Raw genomic sequence first — 21,770 nt, forward strand, 5'->3', positions numbered from 1 at the left:
TTTATGTTTATTGGCCAGTTGCATTTCTTCTGCTATTATCTATTAATTCATTTTCTTTGACTGTTTTAATTTTCAAATAACCCTCTTTATTGATTTGTAGAAATTCCATGTATTATGTATGGCTAGCAGTCCATATATAAATTGAACTATATGTAATGAGGTGGATAGACCTAGAGACTCTCATACAGAGCAAAGTAAGCCAGAAAGAGAAAAACAAATACCATATGCTAACTCATATACACGGAATCTAAAAAAATGGTACTGATGAACCCAGTGACAGGGCAAGAATACAGATGCAGATGCAGAGAATGGACTTGAGGACATGGGGTTGAGGAGGGTGGGTGCGAAGAGGAAGCTGGGACGAAGTGAGAGAGTAGCATAGACATAGATACACTACCAAATGTAAAACAGACAGCTAGTGGGAAGTTGCTGTATAACAAAGGGAGATCAACTCAATGATGGGTGATGCATTAGCGGGCCAGGACAGGGAGGGGGGGAGGGAGTCGTGGGAGGAAGGGGATATATGTATAAATACAGCTGATTCACTTTGGTGTAACTCAAAAACTGGTACAAGAGTGTAAAGCAATTATATTCCAATAAAGAGCTTAAAAAAAAACATTGCTTTCAATATGTATTTCAACTTTTTATGAGCTTATAACTTGTCTTTTAATTTTGCCTATGTTATTTTTTGTTTTCTAAAGTATATCTTTTTAACTACAAAAGCAATTCACGCTGTCTCATCATATCATAGAAAGTGGAAGTTCTTCATTACCCCTACATAATTTATATCCATTCTCAAAATGTAACCTCTTAAACTTTCCCTAGTAATTGAAAGACAGAAATATGTAAGTTATATGCTGCAAAAATCAGATTTTTTCAAAAACTATTTTTCATTTACTAAATACTTGTGGAAATCTTTCTATCTAAAAAAGTTTCAAGAAAATATGGCTTTATACTAACATAAGCAGAAAGTAGGCAAGGATAGACAACGATATTTAAAAGCACATTAAAGCTACTCTTCAAAAGACACTATCATGAAAATGAAAAGCAAGACACAGTCTGAGAAGAAATATTTGTGATAAACATATCTTATAAACAACTTTATCTACCAATCCAAGAAAAGCAACTCAATTATTAAAATGGACAGATGATTTGGACACTTCCCCAAAGAAGACATAATGTAAATAAGAACATAAAAGGATGCTCAACATCACTAACCATCAGGAAATTTTAAATTAAAACCCAACTATATATCATCACACAGGGAAAGGAATGGCTAAATTTCAAAATATTGATAATACCAAGTGTGGGTAAGCATGAAGTAACTAGAACCCTTATATGTTGCTCCTAAGAAAGCAAAATGGTATAGCACTTTGGAAAAGTTTGGCAATTTCTTATAAAGTTAACATACACATACCACACAGCCCAGCAAGTCTCTCTTAGGTATTTACCCTAGGAAATTAAAATATCTATCTACAAAAAGACCTGTATGGAAATATTTATAGCAGCTTGATTCATAATACCTAGAAACTGGAAGCAGCCCAAATGACTATCAATTGGTGAACAGAAGAGCTGCCTGTTGTATATTCATATAAGGGAATACTACACAACAATAAAAAGGGGGAAGTACTATTGATAGAGGCAATGACGAAATCAGATCAGTAGCTGTCTGGGGGTCAGGAGAAAGGAATGAATGCAAAGTGACTAGAAGGAACTCTCTGGCGTAACAAAAATGTTCTATAACTTGACTGTGGTGGTGGTGTGGTGGTAATATGACTATGCATTTCTCAAAACTTACAGAACTGTACACTTAAAAAGGAGGAATTCTGGTGTATGCAAACTATACTGAATAAATGTGACTTTTAAAAAGTTCATTAAAAGCAGTAAAGAACTGAAATAAAACAGTAAGAAATTAGTAAAGTGGATTGATTTAAGAGATACTCACAGGTTGTACCAAAAGAAAAGAAAAAAAAAAATAAAAGAAAACTGGGTCAGAAAGTAGAAAAGGGAAATGGAGAAGAAATAATAGGTCTGGATAGCTAGTACTCCTAAAAAGGAAATCAGGAAAGATAACAGCTTAAACAGTAGTCTGAATTTTTAGAGGTATAATCCAATCTTATGATACTAACAAAATCTTAGTAATAGGAAGTGATACCTAAAAGATAACAACTTGTGAGTCTGTGTACTGAAATTCCTTCATTTTAAACAATACTAAGATAATAAAAGTTAATATTTGGAGTGCTTTAGTAAGCGCCAAGCACTGTGCCACACATTTTGCAAACATTATTCATTAATCGTTATCACAACCCAACGAAAGGGCATTATTTATTCTATTTTGCAGGGAAAGAAACCAAGGGTCAAAGTGATTAAATAAGTTGCCCAGTCACACAGAAAATGAAGCAGTCAAAGCAGAATTCAAATTCAGACTTATATGACACAGAATCCATGTTCTTACCAATCATTCACATTGACCCTAGACTAATAGTTGTAGAACTGAATTTTATATAAATCAGTCTGCTATGGAAAAGAAAGAGAGGGAGAAATACTTCAATGGAAGTCTGGAAAAGTAACAAAATTTCCTTCTATCTACACCATAACTGACAGTTATGACATAAGTTCAGCTTAATTAAGCAGAGAAGATGGTGTATCAGGCCCAATGGCTGGAGAAATGACTCACCCATTCTGATTTCTGGTCACAGAAACTTTTAAATTTCTGAATCTAGGATTCACTCAGGAAGGTAAAATGTTGGGTAAAGGTGGGTGTTTTTTTTTTTTTCTTTGAACTTTGGGACTATTTAATCAAAAGAAGAAACTAACAGCTATATGCCAAGGACTACAAATGCCATTTCAAAAGCAGAAATCACAGCTCAGTGGCAATTAATTTTAACATAAAATGAATGGAAATCTTAAGATGCAAAAAAACTCATTAATCAGTTACCATGAGATTATATGCACTGTTTTTTGTTTTTTAAAGAGCTAAACATATCAACCTGAGACCTGAAGCCCAATGCATCACGATGTAGAGCCAGAAATTTCAAAAACTACCTTTTCCTTATTTATCCTGAATTGATGTGGTCTAAGCCGAAATTTTTCAATTTTCCAGGAAAATAAATCTTTATACTTCCTTTCTTTTTGAAGAAAATAGGTACATCTTGGTAGAAATGGTTTTTTATCCCATACAACAAGAAATTTTCGGAGAAAAGTATGAAAAGATTCCATTATTTACTACTTATTTAATGAATAATAAATTGCTACTTTATTCCAGGCACTATTCCAGGTGTTCGAATACAAGTAAACAAATATAAAAAACAGATCATCATTTCTGATAAGTGCTATAAAAAAAACCCACACAGAACAATGCATAGAGTGGGTGGCAGTAGAGAGGTGGGAAGATGAGCTACTTTTAACAGGATTGTTAGGAAAGGTCTATTTGAAGAGCTGACATGTGAGCTGAGACACAGCCCAAGAGGTCAGTGGTTTTTAGTTAATGAGATAAAATACACAAATTATGTAACTTGATGACAGTTATAGAGGGTAACAGAAACCCAGGAAATTAAGCAAAAAAAATTCTTAAGCTCATGTAGTTTTACAATGAAAGTATCAAAGGAGAAAATACATTCAGGTACATAGTATATACATCAAAGAACATTACCTGTGCCTTCCCACACACCTTTCACCTTATATTAAAGCTCTCTGGTGATGCACTTGATCCCACACTGACTTCTGTACAAACCATGTCAACCACCTCCTTTCTAAGTAGTAAACCACAAGAAAGTTCTGTCATCCACAGGACTATTCTAACATACCGAGAATGACTTGTGATTTAATTAACCTACTAACTTTACAAATGAAGGTACCTTCTAACTTTTTCTTTCCTATTGATGATATTCAAGATTAGGTGCAAACAAATAAAAGCTTGTTATGCAAAACTGAAGTAGCTAGATGGATGTGATAGTCTACTTTGCTTCTCTAGTAGAGCCTAATTAATGATGCCACTGATCAGTGATATCTACGGGAAAAAAGTCATATTTGGCCTTACGGTTACTTAGCCTAAAAGTTGAAAAATGTAGCAGTTGAGAAAATAATATTACTATGGAAACTCAGAAAGCTAGTATACCAATTCACTAATAATTATAAAAAGTTCAATCAAAAATATTTTGCCATTAACTTGAATTCAATTAATGAGCTATTAGCCTGGAGAAATGGGACAGTTACAATGATATGATTACTGAAATTTATATAACTCTGCTTCTTTACACATCAACTCATACAGAAATCATGAATCCAGTTTTACAAGAGGAACCTTTATCCATCTTCGGTTTCTTTTTTCAGAACTGATAACATGAAAAACAAAAGAAAGCATAAATGCCTTAAAAAAACCCCACTAATCTATCACACAATTATGTTAAATATCATGCTGCATAAATATCAACTATAAACTAATTTTAAAACTTTACCTAAAAGCTAAAATAGTATTACTTCAATTATCTGACGAAGACAGTAAATAACGTGTTAAGTAAGGCTTCCAGATAAATGAACTTAAGCAAACACACACACCACACCCTTGACTGTTTCTGATGGCACTTACTCCAAATGGTTTTAACTCATCTATGCCTGTGCACAACATAGTGAGTAATGGCACAAACTCTACAATTAGAATGCCTGCATTCAAATCTCTGTTCTATCACTTACTATATGACCTTGGGCTAATTAATTAATCTCTCTAAGCCTCCATTTCCACACTATAAAAGGGAGATAATAAATGTATCTATGACACAGGGCACTTAGGAGAATTAACAGATGTAAAGAACTCAGCCAGGCTCAATAAATGTTAGCTATGATAATGACACCCATTATTACTACTACTATTAGTAAACAGAACACATCTTTGTTCTTCAGCAAAAAAAAAAAAAAATGTAACATATACACCTGGTATCTAAAACTCAAAAGACAGAAAAGGGTAAACAACAATACATATTCCTTCCACACTGGTCTCCTGGATAGTCAGTTCTTTTCCCTATAGACAACTAGTGTTACTGGTTTCTTGTGTACCTTTCCAAGAATATTTAATAGTCTATATTATTTTCTTCCAAGCTTTTTAAAAAAACTATATACTATTTCAAACTATCCTTTTTAACTCAATATATATATATATATTTTTAATAACTTTATTTATTTATTGGCTGTGTTGGGTCTTCATTGCGGCACGTGGGCCTTCTCTAGTTACATCTCTAGCTGCGGCGAGCCGGGGATGCTCTTTGTTGCCATGTGCGGGCTTCTCACTGTGGTGGCTTCTCTTGTTGTGCAGCATGGGCTTCAGTAGTTGTAGCTCGTGGGCTCAGTAGCTGTGGCTCATGGGCTCTAGAGCGCAGGCTTAGTAGTTGTGGCGCACAGGCTTAGTTGCTCCTCAGCATGTGGGATCTTCCCAGACCAGGGATGGCACCTGTGTCCCCTGCGTTGGCAGGCAGATTCTTAACCACTGCGCCACCAGGGAAGTCCAACTCAATATATTTCGAAGACTGTTCCAGAACTGAACCCTTTCTCAATGCCTTAGGTACTACATTTAATTTTAGTAATCATAACTTCCTTTTGATGGGAAAGGATTTTAGAGATCACTTCGTGATGATAATTTTATTATATTATTATTTGACTAAGTATGAAACAAAACTAGGCTCCTTTTACTATCAACTCTTACAAAAGTATAGATTCTCAATGAATTTAAAAGTAAATACTGATCAAACCCATGAGAATGATTATCATCGAAAAGACAATAACAAATGTTGGTGAGAATGTAGAGAAACTGGAACCCTTATATATTGCTGGTGGGAATGTAAAATGGTACAGCCACTTTAGAAAGCAGTTTTCAAGTTATTAATATGTAAACATAAATTTACTACATGACCTAGCAATTCCCAATTTAGGTTAAAAGAGATGGAAACATATGTCCATTCAAAGACTTGTACACAAATGTTCATAGTAGCATTATTCATAACAGCGAAAAAGTGGAAACAATCCAAATGTCCACCAAAAGGTGAACGGACAAAATAGGCTATATATATATGATATATATATATCAGGTTGGCCAAAAAGTTCATTCAGGTTTTTCCAAAACATGGAAAACCCGAATGAACTTTCTGGCCAACACTATATAACAGAGTACTAGTGAACCATAAAAAGGAACAAAAGTCCTGATGTGTGCTACAACATGGGTGAACCTCAAAAACATTATGCTAAGGGAAAGAGGCCAGACACAAGAGACCGCATATTGTATGATTCCATTTATATGAACGGTCTAGAAAAAGCACACCTATAAAGTAGATTAGTGGCTGCCTAAAGCTGGAGGTGGAAATGGAAAATGACCACAAATTGGAATAATGTTTGTTTTTAAGGTGATGACAATTCGATTGTGGTGATGGTTGCACAACCTTGTAAATTTACCAAAAACTACTGAGTTGCATCCTTAAAATGCGTGAATTTTACGGTATATAAATTAAACCTCAATAAAGTGATTTTGTAAAGTAAATATCAAAGCCAAAGAACCAATGAAATTCAAATTAATTTTAAGATGTTTGCTGAAACAATATCATAAAGAAGGAAACAATCTATTGTGAGACAAACTGATTATATCCTTCTGCCACTGTCCTTTAATCTGCCAAACGATGAACAACGTAATGAACGCTTGTTGCCTGCACCAGCACATGCCTATTTCACTGTGTTACGGCAATGATTCAATTTTCCACCAACTGTCTCTATTGTAACTACTATGAAAACTTTGTTCATACAACACTTTACGACAAAACAAGCTTTCACTTGGCTTTCATGATTTATATATGAAGGGTGTCTCTGGTCCTTTCTCATGAAGCCATGGCAACTGAAAGTGGAAGCAGCATTTGAGCCCAGGTGATTTTAAACACAGAGGTAAACAAATGCAGGCATTAGGGTTGTGCCAAATGATTACCAAAATGAAAAAAAACAAAATTTTTAAATTAATGAAAAGAATTCATGAGCCTCTAAGAATATACCCATAAGCCCCAGTTTGAGAAGCCTGTAATGTGCAAAGTCTCAGAAGTTACTGAAGTATGCTGGGCTGTCTGGCTTCACACTAAATGTTCATACAGTTGAGCAGTTCTAAGAAGTGCCCACTCACAAAACGCTTTGGGAAGACTGTCTCTATAATGCATGACCAAATACAACTGTGTCTTCAGTTATGAATCTTTGGTGGATTTCCGAAGTGGAAATTTATTTTAACATTTATAAGTCAAATAAGAATAGCAATTTTAAAGCAAGAAACACCTGATGAAAAATAGTAGCATTTGTCCACTTGAAAAAGTTGAACGTCTGACATAAATGAACAAACTGTTGAAAACCATTATCATATACTAATTAAAACTGCAAAAAATTTTCTCAAAAATGAATGTAGGGATTTCTCTGGTAGCACAGTGGTTAAAAATCCGCCCACCAATGCAGGGAACACGGACGGGTTCAAGCCCTGGTCCAGGAAGATCCCACATGCCACGGAGCAACTAAGCCCAGGCACCACAGCTATTGAGCCTGTGCTCTAGAGCCCACGAGCCACAACTATTGAGCCCACGTGCCACAACTACTGAAGCCCGTGCACTCTAGGGCTTGTACTCTGCAACAATAAAAGCCACTGCAATGAGAAGCCCGCACACCACAACGAAGAGTAGCCCCTGCTTGCCGCAACTAGGGACAGCCCGAATGCAGCAACGAAGATGCAATGTAGCCAATAAATAAATAAATAAATAAATAAAAAGAACTCTACTTTAAAAAAAAAGTGAACGTAAATACACAATCACTTAAATCAATACTTACTATGTATGAAATTGTTACATCTGACTAAAAAACACTTTGACTAAATCATCCCAGAACTTAAAGCAAGACCAGGCTTATAAGCTTCCAAAGTAATCATTAACTTGTTGATCTGTTAGCAGATCAGAATAGACGGATATAATTTATTTTCAACAATACAAAAAATTCATTCTATATGCTGCACTGAGTTTCTTTTCTATTTTTTCATATTGAATACAGCCAATCTTTGCTTTGCATGGTTCTAACATGCATGAATTTCAGTTGCCATGGTTTAGGATTATATAATACTAGTCCCCAAAACATGATTCAAATTTCAGTTTCTATAATATATTAACTGTAACTACATAAAGTACAAACTTTGCTACTAGCACTTCAGTCCAAAAACCACTACATAAATAGCAGATGTGCATCCTGATCAATGACCAATCACACCACTTCTTCCAAAGTCTGTCACTGACTGGTCACTGTGCACGTGTTACTCAGTTTGTGCACAGATAGCAAAGCACATAGTTGTGTTGCCTCCTTGTCTCTCAGGGATAAACCCATGTAACATTTCACAAAACGGATAATCAAAAGAGGGTTATTTGACAATGTCAACATTTTTTAATGTGCACAAAAGGCACTTCATTTCTTGCTATCTGTTCCTGAGAAACACTCAATTTACACATATGCCTAATGAGGTATAGAGGCAATCATTTCGTCATTTATTTAGAATAGTGAAAAAGTGGCCACAAACCTAAAGTCCATCAAGGGGGGAGTGTAGTGGTTTCCAAAGTATGTCCTCAAATCAGGTAAACCAGTAGCATGTGGGAACTTAGAGATGCAAAATCTTGGCCAAACCCGACCTAAAGAATTGGAAACTCTAAAGGTAAGGTATAGCATTTAATATTTTAACAAGCCCTTCAGACGGTTCTGATGCTTATTAAAGTTTTAAAGCAACTTCACTATGGTAAATTATACATAGTATGTGAAGAAGCACTTAGAAAGAACATAGTAGTATACATGTAGTGATATTAAAAATCTCCAAGTAATAGTGTGAGTGGGAAAAAATTATGGAATAACAACCATCTGATACCATTTATGAAAATACAGAATATACTGTTTTTTGATAGATACATTTGGTATTTGTTGATAACTGCATGGAAACACCTCAACGAATATACACCATAATGAAAACAGTGATAAAACCTGGGAAAGAGACTAAACTGAAGATGATAAAGAACTTTAGTTTTATCTGAAATGTTTTAATTTCTGTATGAAAATATAACATGTAGTACTTGATTAATTAAAATGTTTTAAAAAGAAGAGAACAGAGAGTATCTAGTCATTTTTAACTGGGTTGAAGATAAACTCTTATTTTGGGCTACCTAAGTGATCCAAAAATTCTCAATATTTAATGAAAAGTTTTACTTCACCGACATTTGTTTTGTTTTGTTTTTGCATAGAGGATACAACCTAAGAGTTTGTGATCCCAAGGATTTTAATTCTTAAATCTATATATGTAATTATTAAGAATCTATGAGGAAACATAAAGACAGTAAAAGGTGACTAGCGGATTGGATTAGAGAAAATGTGGTACTGATTTTCACTAAATGCCAAAGGATGACTTTAGAAACTAGAGAGATCCACAACAAAAAGTCCAAAACAAATGACTAAACAGACTTCAAAACACCAAAAACGAAAGATGCATCAAAAAGAAGTTGAACAACAACAAAAGAAAAGCATTTTTTAAAATTTGACTTTTATACTGGTAGATCAAGAAAACACTTAACATTAGTCTTTTCAAGGTGTCCCAGGAGAGTGAGAATGAGGCTAAGCATATTACAGCATCAGAATCCTTTGGAGAAATTCATCAGAGGTGCCCCAAATCCAGAACACCTTACCTCAATCTCACCCCTAAACTTAGACCTTCTGCCTCCCCTCCTGAATGGCTATGGGGGTCTTTCATGTGTGAATACCTCTTTGACAACCACTTACTCATCATAACGCTGCCTCTTGGATCTCAGCCAAATTCTGACATCTGCTGTTACAGGTAAGGAGATGGTCTGAAAACGGCATACTGTGCTTTTAAGACCGTTAACAAATTCCCTCAAGTTTTCTTGGCAGATGATACAGGGATAATGTAGATGGGTGATAAAAAAGTTACGGAAGAATTTAGCTGAGTAACTGGTATGCACGGATTCTCATATGAGTGACCAACTTAATCTAAAAAGTTGTTTAAAAGATCAGTGTCAAAATAAAGCAGGGTTTCTAATGGCATACCAAAGTCTGAGTCTTACCATATTTAGCAAGTTATCAATTGAATGAGAACTTATTGCACATTTATCAAACTTGCAATTAGCAAAAAACAAGGATCTGATCATTATGTTGGATGTCAGAATCAAAAACTGCAACAACGAGCTAATAAAATAAAGATAATGAAATTGAAAGCAAAAAAGAAAAAGAAAAAAAGTAAATACCTGTACTGCATTTTTTCTTTATTTAAAAATTTAATGTAAATTTATTATTATATAATATAGACATACCACACACACAAATAAATTTAACAAAGATCATTTGTGGCCTGTAAGGCCTAAAACACTATCTGACCCTTTACAGAATATTTTTGCCAACTCCTGGTCTTGACCAGTAAGTCTTTCTCAAAAATACATTCTACCTTTGAATTTGAGTATAAAAATTAAAGACATTAAGTAAACATTCTGTAATATTAAATTTAAATTGGAACAGTGGTACAGATTAACAATTTTGAAACTATTTTACACGTATACTGGCGTTAAACAAATACATAAGTGAACGGGTAGTAGGAGTGAGGTTTCTCACTGGAGGAAAGTGGACGTTTCCAAGGAGGAAGAAGAAGGAAGGCTAGAAAGAATCGATGTGTACTGGATTAGAGTCAGAGGCAGCAGCATGAACTCATGTCTAGCTTAATATAAATGCAAAAGGATACAGAAACAATTACACATTTATAGCGCATACATAGGTCAGTACACAGGCATAAACTTCCTGTTGAGAAGGCCTGGAAGCACTGACACCCAAGGGGTAATAAGCACAGGAAGAACCTAGATCCTGTTTTCTGATGCCATTCTCCAAAGAAATATGACTAATTCTAGGACAGGGGTAGAGAAAATATGAGTCTGGAATATTTCACAATGCCAAAAAGTAAGGAAATACAAACAAAAAGGCAGGTCAAAGAAAGGAACACAAGAGCCAAACTGAAAAAGCTCATAATGGCCACAGCTGACACAACCTGAGCAATAAAATAAATAACACAGTACTGACTTGTAATTCAAGGTATAGATAAACAGCTAGTATTCAATACTGGTAGAAATGAAAGAATAAACAAACAACCATTCTCTCTTACAGAAGAATTCCAAGTAGTTTATGTAATTACCACCCCCTCCAGGAGGTGGAGCTTAATTTTTCCACTCATCCCAGTGTGAGCAGCATTTGTTGACTTGCTTCCAAAGAATGGCACATGCAAAGGGGAGGAAAAAGCAATTTTATAGTGGAGAAACCTTAAAAACATAGTAGCATGTACCCCTGATATGTGATAAGAAGGGTACTTCACCTCTGTGATATTCAGTCCCCAAACCCATAGCCTCTGTCTAACCACAAGAAAAACACCATAAAGAAGTAAATCAAGAGATATTCTACAAAATACCTGACCAGTACACCTCAAAACTGCCAAGGTCATGAAAAACAAAGAAAGACTGAGAAACTACCATAAACCAGAGGAGACTAAATATACATGAAGACTAATGTAATATCTTGGAAGGGATATTAAGTTTTAAAAAAGTGAAATCCTAATAAAGTTTGGAGTTTAGTTAATGGTAAAGTACCAACAGTGGCTTAATTGTCACAAATGTAACATGACAAGGTAATGTAAGATGTCAACAACAGGAGACACTGGGTTAGGGGTATACCTGAACTCTGGACTATCTTGTACAGCTTTTCGGTAAATTAAAAAATATTCTGAAATTAAAAGTTTACTAAAATTTTGAAATGGAAATATCGATATGATCTTGTCACTTAAGCACACACACACACATCTATATTTTCCACCTCTTTCCACTGATAAGGTCGTTATGATACCCCATATATGAGTTAATATACCTTTTTTTTTCTCTTTCTGACTTACTTCTCTCTGTATGACAGACTCTAGGCCCAGCCACATCTCTGTAAATGACTCAATTTCATTCCTTTTTATGGCTGAGTAATATTCCATTGTGCACGTGTACCATACCTTCTTTATCCATTCATCCGTCGATGGACATTTAGTTGTTTCCATGACCTGGCTACTGTAAATAGCGCTGCAATGAACACTGGGGTACATATAACTTTTTGAATTATGGTTTTCACAGGATATATGCCCAGTGGTGGGATTGCTGGTTCATATGGTAGTTCTATTTTTAGTTTTTTTAATGAACGTCCATACTGTTTTCCATAGTGGCTGTATCAACTTACATTCCCACCAACAGTTTAGGAGAGCTCCTTTTTCTCCATCCCCTCTCCAGCATTTACTGTTTGTAGATTTTTGATGATGGCCATTCTAAACGGTGAGGTGATACCTCATTGTGGCTTTGACTTGCATTTCTCTAATAATTAGTGATGCTGATCATCTTTTCATGTGCCTCTTGGCCATCTGTATGTTTTCTTTGGAGAAATGTCTATTTAGGTCTTCCACCCATTTTTTAACACATATATGTGGAATCTAGAATGGTACAAAGGAACCTATTTGCGGGGCAGGAATATAGACACAGACATAGAGAACAGATATGTGAACACAGAGGGGGAAGGGGAGGGTGGGACGAATTAGAAGATTAGGATTGACATAAATACACTATGATGTGTAAAACAGATAGCTAGTGGGAACCTGCTGTATAGCACAAGGAGCTCAGCTTGGTGCTGTGATGATCTAGATGAGTGGGATGGGGAGGGGAGGTGGGAAGGAGAACTAGGAGGGAGGGGATATATGTATACATATAGCTGATTCACTTCGTTATATAGCAGAAACTATTTTAAAGCAAAATATAGACATGGTAACAATGTCCATTAGTTGGATTACATACGATTGCATTTTCTACCAAATACTGTTCTCCTGGAGCAGGCAAGCACATATTGAGAACAAAACACCTGAGGGGATGATACTGCATTCAGCTCTCACAACACAACATTGTAAAGTAACTACACTCCAATAAAAACAAGAAAGTAATGATACCCTAATATCAATGAACATGTGAAGCATCCAGATTTGGTCTCTGAATACCATTCCCACTAACAAAACAGATGGCTGTGGAGAAACTCTCACTCTGGGACTTGGAAAGGGAAGCCTATATCATGTTGGACCAGAAAATAAGTAAGCTTTTAAAGACTAATGAGGTCATGTCAAAACTACATAGCTATCACGGATTCCCACTGGCCAAATCTGGGACAATTTAAACATCAAAAAGAATAATGACTGCAATTGACCAAACACATGAAAATTTTAAATTCATAAATTCATAAATCATAAAAGAAAAAGCAAAAAAATCACCACCAGTAACATCAACAACTCATTTATCAACACCAACCCGTAAGCTAAAAATGAGTAATAAAAGGAAATAACTAAGCATTTATCCTGACTCTCCAGTAGGAACTGTATTTCAGGGGAACCAAATAACATCAGTTAATGAGCAAAAGTACTTCTTTTAGAAGAAAGCCAGCAAGTAAAAGTAGATGAAACAATAGAATTAGAAGGTCACTATCTTGCAGCCCTCAATGAAATTAATGACTGAGGTATGAATAATCAATGGATGCTAAACTTACTAAGTGAAAGGATAAACAGAATCTGGATATTTACATGGTACCAAAGTATTTTCCCACAAAGTTCTTAACTGCTAGTCACTAACAGTGACAACAACCAGACAATGCACGCTTTCTGACGTGAAACAATATGGGTTATAATCAAGCCTTTGGATCATCTATAGGACATACTGGAGATAAAGAAACAACTTAAATGATACTATAAGGAAGCAATTAGAAAATCAAGAAGGAAGAATCTCACAGAGGAAAACTAGACCTGTCTGTTTAACAAAGTTATGGGAAAGAAAACTGTAAGGAGGGGTCAGTATAGATTAAAAGATATGTAAGGCAGGAACAAAACAGATGAGATATGTATTACTTGATTGGATCCATGTCTGACAAACCAGCATTAAAACACATTTTGAGGGCAAATGGGGAAATTTAAATACAGGATGTTTATTAGAAATATTAAGGAATTCTAAAGAATTTTGTTAAAAGTAACAACAGAACTAGAGTGTCTTTTTTAAAGATAACATATTGAAGTATTTCAAAGTGAAAGGTGTGTCTGTATTTTTTTTTTTACATTTTACAGCCTTTAATTAAGCACATAAAACTGTACTATTTAATATATTCCTCCATGAACTTTTTGTGAAATTCAGATCGCAGCACATCATTTACAAATCTTTTGTCTTTCTTCTGATCATCTACACCTCTTGCACAGTTCTTGAAAACAACATCGTCATCCCACCTTCTTTTATTGAAGTTGGCCTGAGGCTGGGATGGGCCAGTGAGATTAAGGAGAGAGTTTCCACTCAGAATGTTTTCCATACGAATCCTTTCTTCTTCAGCCTTTTGCTCTTGTTCCTTCCTGGCCTGCTCTTCAGCTCTTTCTTTTTTAATTTTTTCCAGCTCTGCAAGAAGAGGAGCAGTATCATCATCATCACTCTGCTCTTCAAAACCTTCATCTTCCTCTTCCTCATCTGTTAGAGGGTCGTCTGCATCGAGGTTGGCAGTGGGAATCTGGTCCAACCGAGGCTTCTTTGACACTGAAGAGGAGGTTGTATGTTCTCGGGTTGGCCGATCTCTGTTTTTTGCTCTTGCAGCAGCTCTCGCTCGCTCTTCCAACTCTCTCCTGAAGTCACGGTTCCGAACCTCTTCAGGGACATCCTGAGTGGTCTGTTTACATTTTATCTTTGTGTGAGAGGGTAGGTCTCTGCTTGAATATTGCTTTGAGAGTTGGTTCAAATCACCTTCTCCTTTTCCTCTCCCGCCTCTTGCAGGTTCAAAAGTTGGCCTAGCTACTGTTGTCATCTTTTATGAGTCTGTTTTTTTGCTGCCGCTCACTTCAGCCGAGCTCCGATGCAGCTGCCTCCGGAAATCATACAGACGCCATTATAACTCTTGGCTCCCAGAAACCTCTGCGCCCAGGGCCAAACCCGAAGACCCGGAAGCATTGCTTTTTTTATATTAAAGTATAGTTGATTTATAATACATTAGTTTCAGGTGTACAACAGAGCAATTCAATATTTTTATAGCTTATACTCCACTTAAAGTTACTACAAAGTAATGGCTATATTTCCTTGTGCTGTACAATCTGCCTTTGTTGCCTATGTATTTTATACATAGTAGTCTATCTCCTTAATCCCATACCCTTATCTTGTCCCTCCCCCCTTCCCTCTCCCCATTGGTAACCACTGGTTTATTCTTCTGTCTGTGAGTCTGTTTCTGTGTTGTTATATACAGTGTCTTTACTTTTAAATAATTTAATAATTACAAAAATGAGATGAAGCAAATAAAGAAAAATATATATAACTGTTAAATCTAGGTAAAGGGCATTTGGCTATCATACTAATCCCTCTACTTTTCTGTCTGAATTTTTTTACAGTAAAAAGTGAATTACAGATGAATATGTAAGTAGACAGAAAATACACACTCAGTCAAAAAAAATCATAAAAAGCAGAGTCACATTACTTGCAGATTAGGGGCAAGTGATGGCAAATAATTCTCATGATTTAAAGGAGTAACATTCCTAAAATGTTTGCAATATTAGAGTTTATATTAATTGTATATGAATTGTCAAAAATTCTATTTCTTCCCTTCTAACCTTTGCTAGCTCACAATTACATACAGGATGAAGCAATTTAATTACAGAAGAGAATATAAGCTTATTCTTGGTTTTTTTCTGTATTTTCAATTACAACAATGTAGCAAAAGACAGAGTTTAGTAAATAACAGAGCACTAGCTTGAGACTCATGAGACATGTATTCCATTCATAGCTGATCATTAATAAAGCACTGGGTAGTCCTGAACAGGTCATCTCATAGTTGTAAAGGTGGAAGGAGAGCACAATCCCTGTGTCAAGCAAGAGACTATCATGTGGGAAAAGGGGATATAAACAACATATTTTCAGTACATTTTTAAAAGGTCATCATAATAACTCAAGATAAATGTCACTATTTTAAATCATGAGAGCTATTTTAAACACAGCCATCACTGGAGATACTCGGTTGTTGTTGTTGTTTTTTCCTTTCCAATTGATCATATATCTGCTATGATCTATTTAGGGGATTCTCAAATCTTTACTACTAGATAGCTTGAGTTATGACTTGAAAATTTACAAATCAATATGATCTGTAGAACACTGGCCAGAGCCACTTGAGTCAACAAGGTTATTTTGCTAGATAAGGATAACTGCCAGAGAAATTTGAGGTCTCACACTCAATTCTGATCCACATATAGACATTTATTATGTAAATACTTATTAGCAAGTAAGCACAAATAATTCACACAACCTATTCTGCAGACTTGAAAAAGATCCCAGCATCTCATTTAGATGCTCCAACCATCACTTTCACAAAAGGTTCATTGGAATCAAATGCTCAACAGTCCAGAGACAGGAACTTTCTCCATATATTGATGGAATCTAGCGTTTACAAGTGGAGATTAAGCAAAACGACATCACCCCTAAGAGTTCAGGTTGAAAGCAATACTAGATTTATACCCATTCGTGCAAGGGTAGGAAACTGGGTCTGAGTAATTTCAGCTAATCCACATATCTTGAATATTTTTAAATCTCATTATTGAAAGCTCATTTCCAACATACATTATGCAAGTTAACCAGATAGCTTCACCAATAAAATCCGTTTCTGATACCCAATATGCTAAAAGACCAAAGATGGTCAAAAACAGAAATAAGAGGGTGGCTTAAGGTAGCAACATGTAAAGCCCTCTATGACACAATGCTAGCTGACCATACTTGCACAGTGCAGCACCAACTAGCACTTGGGTATTGGCTTAACATATGTTGTACACACATACATAATATTACACAGTATTTAATGAAGTGTTTTCAAATAAACTAGGCAAGGTAACAATTTCTAAATAAAAATTAAAAAAAAAAAAGAGAAAATGTCTTTAAAACATAAATTAATGAAACAAAAGGGAATTTACTAAAGGGAAACAAAGCATAAAAGGCAGACTTTGCTTTCATCTTAATAATGAAGGTAGTATATAGTCACATAAACGTATTTTGGCAAAAATCATCAGAAATGGAACTCAGATGACAAGAGACACTGTCTTCAAACATGAAGGTATTAAGTTGCATAATACAAACCATTCACAGGGCTGAAGGGATCGAAATGCCTTAAAAGAAGCATCCATTCCAGCAAAATCCCAAAACTTAACATCATAGTCATAGCCTCCAGTCACCAAACGGGCACCTGAGGGATCCAGACCCAAAGCAGAAACCTGGTTTAAAAAAAAAAAAAAAGAAAGAAATTGGAGGAAAGCTACTTATTGTCTATTATAACCCCCATTTCCTTTCTCTAACCCTACCTCCTACCTTACAGGCATTGGAAATATAGATCACCAACTACTGTTACTTCTAAAAGTGAAAATGGACAGCACCTCCTATATTATTTGACTTTGATATTATGAGCATTATTTCTCCAAAATACAAGAAAATATTTTAATTTAATCTAATCACTAGCTTCATCCCAACTTATCTACCATGTACTCAGAATAGCTGTCATGATAAACTAAGTTGCTTTAATATATAAGTAGAAATCTTACAAACAATTCAGCTTTTTTCAATAACAGTTCTGAGGAAGCCTTTTAAGATTGTTTGACTACCACTAAATGAAGAACACATGAACCTAAAATTACCAAAATGACTCATGCCAATAGGAACCATAAATCTATTTAACAAAATAGGGCAAAGTAGAAATTAACATCTTGTGCATATGGCTAAATGACTCAGTATAATCACCTTAAACAATTATTTTTAAAGTTGATTGTGTAAGTAACTAACCACATTATAATATCACTTATACTGCTTCCATAAAATATTTGCTTTCCCTGTGAACTTTTCAAGGTCCAATTCACATACAAATATCCAATGTGTAACTCACTGTTCTTGAGCTACATTTAACATTCTTGTCAAAGCAGTTAGTCCATGCATCTAATGCCCTCTCAGAAGGAAAGAACTGCATTAGGAATATTAAATGTGATTATCATACATATGAGACAGTAAAAGGATCAGAGTTTTATAAAAAGAAAGATTATATAAATCAATTCTCCAAATAGGCTTAAAATGTTAATTAAATGTAACAGAATTTCTGAAATCAAAACCAGATACTGACAAAATAATTTATACTCATTTCAATTACTACCTGTGAATACTGATTTCAGAATATAATGCAATTACATACAAATATACTTGTTGTATGTCTAAATTAGATATGTACCCTAAATGGGTTAAAGAAGGCATACAAATGAGGACAATCATTTGTATGCCTGAACAGTGTCTTAAAACTTAAAACAATTAAAAAAAAAAACTAAAGAAACAGTAGTTTTTAAAGTCTAAGAAGTGACTTGCTACCACCAACTACAAACTTACTTGCCTCCACACCCACTCTATCCTGCTTCCCCCCTGTTAAAATTAAAGAGGTGTCCCTCCTCCTGATAAGGCAAACCCCACCAGTATTCATCTCCCTACAATGCAATTTGAAATTGCAAATTCATTTGCGGCTTGTCTATTCTATTCCTGCCCTCCCCTCAAGAGTGTAAATTCCACTCCTACCCTATGACCACCAGTGTGGAGCCACAGGGGCAGAGGCCCTGAATCAGGGTAGGAGGAATGGACCAGCTACAGGTACCCTCTCTGTTCTCCTGGGGAAAAGGACACGGTTGTTTGGAACCTGCAGTTTCCAACTTCCTGGTGGTCATTGGGACTGCAGGGTAAACTGGGAAGAATGTGCCCAAAAGGAAACCTGGGGAGAAGCAGTTCCTCAACTAAAAAAAGTGCCATTACGTCATTTTATTAATGAAAGAAAAAGTGGATGTGATTCATGACTTAGAACCAAAAAAATGTAGAACCTAAAAAAAAAGAAAGTTGGAAGTATACTCCTTGGAAAGAGTTTCCTCTGCTGGACCAGCTTTTCTGGACATTATGTTGTTTAAAGGAACAAGGCTATGACCCTTGCCTGGATCATTTGGTAAGATACAAAGGACATGATCTCTAAGTGGCCAAAAAGATTCTTTAATTTTCTAAAAAAAGACAAAATTAGGTCTGGCTGAGGAACGGAAGATATCTAACTCCAGAAAAACTCCCATTTTATCTAAAAAGTTCCAAAAGAATGACAGTTTATTTGCAAATTCTTACTATACCCTCCACCCTTTCAGCCTTTGCTTGTGAAAATTTTCCTAGGATAAGTGACTGCATTGTATTCAGGCACAGAATATGTGATAATTGGTGAAACTATGGTTAATCTGCTTTCTGTATTTCTCTGTGATATGTACTGTGCAGTTTGTCAGCAGTAGCTTACATGGAATAGAGTGCAAAAGAATTTGCCTTAGCATTTTAGTTCAAATATAAATTCTAATTCAAATACTAACACAGTAAGCCTATGGCAGAATTTATCATGTTTGTTGATTTTCCTCTTCTCTTTTATTTAAAAAAATGGGAGAAGCGGGAAGTAATACATTGTGACAGTCCTTGCCAGAGGCAATGGCTAAGGAGCAACAGGACAGGCCATTAGGGTATATTTCCCAGGTCTGTGATTGAGAATTCAAACCAAGAGAAGTGTGACAAACCTCTAGGTTCTGAATCCTGTCATGAAGAGCCCATGTAATTTGGATTTCTCGATTAATCTCTCTCAGATCCAGTGCCTTTACAACTGAAATGAGGAGATTAGAATATAGCAGTGGTTCTCAAAGTGTGATCTGGAGGGCCTACAAAACCCTTTCAAGTATACTCAAGGTCAGAGCTGTTTTTATAATATAAAATATAAAATATAATATAAAAAAGACATCATTTGCCTTTTTTCCAGGGGCTACATGATGTGTGATATTTTAAAAGACTGAATGCAAAAGAGCAGGTATGATAATCCAGCCCTCTTCTATTAAGCCAGACATTAAAGAGATTTGCAAAACCGTAAAACAATATCACTTTCCTCATTAATGGTTTTACCTTTTGCTTTAGAAAAAGTTATTTTTCATAAAAATTATTTATGTTAACATGTATTACTTTTTTTATTTTTAAATGAATTAATTAAAAATTCTAAAAATTAGAAGGAAAAAAGAGTAAGTTCCACGTGGACAAAGACCATGCCTGTGCCCAGCACAGTGCCTGGCAGAAATTTGACACTTAGTAAATATCAGTTTAAAAAAGGAAGGAGCAGGACTTCCCTGGTGGTCCAGTGGTTAAGACTCTCTGCTCCCACTGCAAGGGGCACAGGGTTGGATCCCTGGTCAGGGTGTCAAAAAAAAAAAATAGGAAGGAGGACTGTAAGTAAAATAAACACATATAAAACAAACAGCTATGCAGTTTGACAAATATAAGATAAATTGCCCACTATAAAGAAAGAACAGGATAGGGACTTCCCTCGTGGCTCAGTGGTTAAGAATCTGCCTGCCAATGCAGGGAACACGGGTTCGATCCCTGGTCCAGGCAGATCCCACATGCTGAGAAGCAACTAAGCCTGTGCTCTAGAGCCTGGGAGCCACAACTACTGAACCACATGCCACAAGTACTGAAGCCAGAGTGCCCAGACCCGGTGCTCTGCAACAAGAGAAGCCACCACAATGAGAAGCCTGAGCACTGCAATGAAGAGCAGCCTCCCCCCGGCCCCTCCTGCTGCTAGCGGCAACTAGAGGAAGCCCGGGCAGAGCAACAAAGACCCAACATAGCCAAAAATGAATAAATAAATTTTAAAAAACAAAAATAAAAGGAGAATTCCTCCCACTCATTTAAAAAAAAGGAACAGGATAAACTACAAAGTTGACGTTTTTTTCCTAAGGACAGAAGAAAGATGGCAAAGAAGAAAGGGCAAAGTGACAAAATGAGGTTTTCAATCTGAAGTATCATGATCCCTGCAGCTGCCTGTATACTTCATTTATTATCCACCAAAATCATATGAAAGGTAACGAAGAACACAGAAAACAGAGCTCTCAGGTAGAAAACACTCTCCCCCAAGAAGAGAATACATGTTCATCCACAGGCTTTGCTAAACTGCTTCTCAATACCTACGTTCCAAAGACTTGACAAACACAGAAAATCTAGTTAATTATCATGTGCATTTTAATCACTGAAATAAAAAAGGAACTCATATAAACGTTGGTCTAAAACAATGGTTTACAATAGAGTTGTAAGAACAATTATTTTAATTTACATAAAAAGACTAAAAACTGATATCCAGTTATTCTGGGTGATAGTCTGAATTTCTTTGACCAATAAATACAATACTTTAAACTTTCTGTTTTAATGTTTATTACATGAAATATCAGATCACATAAAAATAATTATCTTGTTCCAACTGGAGAGAGGGTACAAAGATTTTCAGCTTTGACCTTTATGTTCAGAGAATTTTTAACACTTTCTTTTCTTTTTTTTATTGGAATAAAATTGCTTTTCACTCCTGTACCAGTTTTTGAGGTACACCAAGGTCAACCATCTGTATTTATACACATATCCCCAGATTCCCTCCCTCCCTTGACTCCGTGCCACCCTCCCCGTCCCAGTCCTCTAAGGCATCATCCATCATCAAGTTGAACTCCCTTTGTTATACAGCAACTTCCCACTGGCTATCTATCTTACAGTTGGTAGTATATATATGTCTGTGCTACTCTCTCACTTCGTCTCAGCTTCCCCTTCACTCCC

The 21,770-nt window shown here is 35.7% G+C and overlaps 2 protein-coding genes and 1 pseudogene across 3 annotated transcripts in view; 1 reads left to right on the forward strand and 2 right to left on the reverse strand.

The window, feature by feature from the left end:
• WDR70 (WD repeat domain 70) overlaps positions 1-21,770 on the reverse strand; it is a 282,841-nt gene that overhangs the window by 201,906 nt on the left and 59,165 nt on the right. For both annotated transcript variants that reach the window (XM_057708918.1, XM_057708919.1), the window contains exon 7: positions 17,226-17,359. In XM_057708918.1, coding sequence (XP_057564901.1) covers positions 17,226-17,359 — 134 coding nt within the window. The remainder of the gene's footprint in view (positions 1-17,225; positions 17,360-21,770) is intronic.
• On the reverse strand, positions 14,129-15,108 carry LOC130836608 (spliceosome-associated protein CWC15 homolog). The gene has a single exon (XM_057708920.1). The coding sequence runs from the start codon at positions 14,920-14,922 to the stop codon at positions 14,230-14,232; it is 693 nt and encodes a 230-aa protein (XP_057564903.1). The 5' UTR covers positions 14,923-15,108; the 3' UTR covers positions 14,129-14,229.
• LOC130836609 (nucleotide triphosphate diphosphatase NUDT15-like) lies at positions 18,696-19,134 on the forward strand (annotated as a pseudogene).

The sequence above is a fragment of the Hippopotamus amphibius genome, chromosome 15, assembly GCF_030028045.1.
Source record: "Hippopotamus amphibius kiboko isolate mHipAmp2 chromosome 15, mHipAmp2.hap2, whole genome shotgun sequence".
NCBI lineage: Eukaryota > Metazoa > Chordata > Mammalia > Artiodactyla > Hippopotamidae > Hippopotamus > Hippopotamus amphibius.

Coding starts and splice junctions, on each gene's coding strand:
- LOC130836608 (XM_057708920.1), bottom strand. CDS start 14,922: ATGACAACAGTAGCTAGGCCAACTTTTGAACCTGCAAGAGGCGGGAGA.